The sequence below is a fragment of the Pteropus vampyrus genome, unplaced genomic scaffold (genome assembly GCF_000151845.1).
Source record: "Pteropus vampyrus isolate Shadow unplaced genomic scaffold, Pvam_2.0 Scaffold642, whole genome shotgun sequence".
Lineage (NCBI taxonomy): Eukaryota > Metazoa > Chordata > Mammalia > Chiroptera > Pteropodidae > Pteropus > Pteropus vampyrus.
In genome coordinates this window covers 21,555-25,190 of record NW_011889423.1, presented here as the reverse complement: position 1 = coordinate 25,190, position 3,636 = coordinate 21,555, and the positions used below count along the sequence as shown (strand labels likewise).

The following is a 3,636-nucleotide window of genomic DNA, read 5'->3' as shown; positions in this document are numbered from 1 at the left end:
TCAGAGAGGATGTTAGCCAACATGTTTGGAATAGTGGTGGAAACGTACCACATCTCTAGGAAGGCAAAGTTTCCCAAGAAGAGGTACATGGGCGTGTGGAGCTGCCTGTCCCATTTGACGGCACAGACAATAGCCCCATTCCCCAGCAGCGTCAGCAGATAGACTACCAGGATTAACGAGAAGAAGAAGTTCTGCATCTCCCTTGGACCAGGGAAACCCAGGAGGACAAACTCAGTCACAAAATGTGTTGTTGTGTTCTGGGATCCCAAAGCTGTTAGAGACACAGAAGCAATTAAGGAGTGAATAGTAATGAACATTTGAAGGTTTTACTAACAAATTGCTTGAGTATGTACAAAGTATTTCTCTATACGTTATCTCATTTTGTCTTCCAAATGACACTTTGAGCTATAGGGGGTGTGATTTATCTCTCTCTTTTGCAGATAATGAAACTGGAGACCAGAGAGACTTAAGGGTTTTTTTCTTTTTATATCAATGTGCAAAGCCAGTAACTCCTAGATACACTGGCCCATTTGGAGATTGATTTGGAACAAATCTCATTTCATTTCAAATATTTCTATAACCTCCAGTCTCACTGTAAACTTCGGATATATCCTTTTACTTTGAAGCACAGTTGAGTATAAATCTGACACAAAAATAGCTGTAAAGTTGCCTCCATAGTAGGAGTTTCATATGTAGAAGTCCAATAAAAATCAGATATGAATGCAACTGTGGGTGGGAGTCTCGAGCCCCTTTGCTTTTCTGCTCTCAGAAAGCAGCTGAGAACTCTCAGGGTTTTGTAAAATGGTTTGAAAACCCTCTATCTAGCTCCCTGTAGATCCCATTCTGCTAGGTGGCATCTGGATTTGCTGAACAATTCAGTCCATTTCCATCTTGAGGAGCTCTGGTTCTCTCAAAGTACTTCTTCGTGTTGAGCAAAATCTGTCTCTTTTATTACTTGTACACAATGATCCTGGGCTCATTCTTTTCATAAATCTACACAAAATAAGTCTAATTTTTCTTTTATTATGGTGATGGTGGCAGAAGGGAGTGGAGTTTAAATAACTGATGCTAGCTACTATGTCCCCTGTACATGATTTCTTTTGGAGGCCACCATTTTCAGTGGCTCATGTTTCCTCTAGCTACACCAATCTACATCATGGCTGAACTCTTGAAATACTTTGCATCTGGATAGGTCCATTTCTCTAGTATATAAAACCATATGCTTTTTTTTTTTTGCTGGGAATTAAGACCTAAACACCATAACTTGTCTATTTATTGTCTAAATTAAATAATGGATAGAGGAGTTGCCTTAGGATGCTGAAGCCAGAAAGATATTTCACATACTGGTTGAATTAAGAGTCAAGACAAGATGATATAAACTCTGATATTTGGCCACCAACTTTTCTACAACTATTGCTTTAGGCTTATTTCTACGTCTTACAGTTAAAGTTCAAGATATCTCACTGTGTAAGCCACCATTAATATTTTTAAGTATAGTAATGTATTGACACAAAAGTAGGTTAATTGACCATATTATTTATTAATGTCACTGTTAAGATACTCACAAAATTGCATACTTATGCCATGTACACAATCTTCAGAGAGCAAGAGGCTTGTTTCTCAGTATTTGATGAATCTAGAGCAAAAGCAGAGGATAAATGTTTTATTGCTAAGATAAATTTGAATATCTGCATTGATAACAATACTTTTAGAATGATTAAAAAGACTTTCTAATAAACACAATTTTGTGAATTTCTAAAGTTTGTCCAAGCAACTTAGTTCAATGGACTATAATTATGATGACCATATGTACCAAAATTTTTAATAGAGTAGTAATTTCTAATATACTTCCCACAACTATACCTATCTTTGCCAGGCCTCTGGCTGTCACTTTTGGGTAGGAAAATAAAGTTAATGGGTTTTTTTTTTTTTTTAAGTTTCAAGTATATAGTACATTGGTTAGAGATTTATATAGTTTATGAAACCATCCCTCTGATTGCTCTTTCTCTCCTTTGGTTCCACACCTAGCCATTACATTAATGCCGACTGCATTCCCTTTGCTGTGCTCCCCATACTCTTGACCATCTAAAGGGCTTTTAATTAAAAAAAAATTGAATGCTGAATTTAAATTGTAGCCCATTTTCCATTTACTTATTCATTTAGGCATTTTACAAATGTTTATTCACCATTTACGTTCCTAGAACTGTGGTCGGTTCTCGGGTACGATGATAAACATGAAAAATAAAAGTCTCCCCTTTTGGAACCTATGGTTGCAAAATCAATTAAGACGGCCACCTACATCTGCAGAGTCATGTCTCTGTGTGACTGAGGTTTCCTTGCACTGTTTTTCACAGCATGTCCAACTGTTAGCCGTGGGCCTGAAAAAAGATACTTATTCCAGTTAGGAATAACTTTGATAAATCCATGTAGTGAGGGTAGTAGAATAATATCAAACTCGATTTGACATAAAGGAGATATTCTGGGCCTTTCAAGACAGTAGACAGAAACATGAGACATGAATTGACTTACTGTACTCACAAGCCAGGAAGTCCTTGGCACCAAGAAGAGAAATATAATTCCAATTCATGAGTTTTGACCTGGAACCAGACCTCGTAAGTCTTAACTCCCACCTAGTCATTTGACTTCATAATGTCCAAGACCTTTTGACATTTGTGCTGCAGTGAAATTTTAGTTCACTGTGGAATATGGGATCAGAGAAAGATGGAAAAATGAATGACACAGACGATTTGAGATCTCACTGCATCTATTTCTACTGCCCCCACTTCCAAAGTACACGTATTGGTAGCTCAAATGGTGAATCTTAATCCACGTTGTTCATCTTTCTATTCACTTCAAGTGATACAATAAATGACCAGTTGGAGAGAAGAGGAGGAACGAGGAGCTTGGACAATTCTTTCCGTAGGAACTGCTAAAGGAGCCAGTTCCTCCTCCATAAACCCCACCGCTTGCTGGGGATTTAAGCCACTTGCCCAGGAAAGAGCTCTTTTAGAATTGTAGGTGCAGGGATTCTTCTTCCTTTAAATATTTGTGTTTTGAAGGTTAATCTAGAGATGAATCCAAAGGACAAGGGTCTGCTCGCTTACTTCTTTGTCAATATTCATTTGCCACTTTCCAATAAAACTGAAAAAATAACAGACTGAATTAATTGCTTTGCTGAAGGATATTAGTCGATCAAAACTTCACTCACTAATATTAGAAACTAAGTGATACGAGATTCAGGCTGCATTCTTAATGAAGGAAATTTCATGCTCCCCAACTCCCATAAATATCCAAGACATTTGAGCCCCATTTTCCCTAAGTGACTTGTATAGTGTGAACTCTGTGATACCAGAGTGAGCCCTTACTGTGAATATATCACCCTGAGTGCTCGTCAGTAGCGTGTTGAGAGAAATGCAGGGCCTAACAAAGAACAAAGTAATAAATAATGAATGGACTTACAGAAGAACCAGCATGCTCTTAGTGTCTGACAGAAGTAAATTTCCAGGAGCAGTGATGCACTGAGGCATCAGACATACCTGACGGTGTTTCTGACTCTAAGAGGAAGATGTGAGAGAAACTCTAGTCATAAGACTGTCCTCATTACACAATCTAAAAGCTCATTCGAAGATGGAGAGC

The 3,636-nt window shown here is 37.9% G+C and overlaps 1 protein-coding gene across 1 annotated transcript in view; it reads right to left on the bottom strand.

The window, feature by feature from the left end:
* Positions 1-317, bottom strand: part of LOC111733797 (olfactory receptor 11H6-like) — a 1,058-nt gene extending 741 nt beyond the window's left edge. The window contains exon 1 of the mRNA XM_023525907.1: positions 4-317. Coding sequence (XP_023381675.1) covers positions 4-317 — 314 coding nt within the window. The remainder of the gene's footprint in view (positions 1-3) is intronic.
* Between the last annotated feature and the right edge of the window lie 3,319 nt (positions 318-3,636).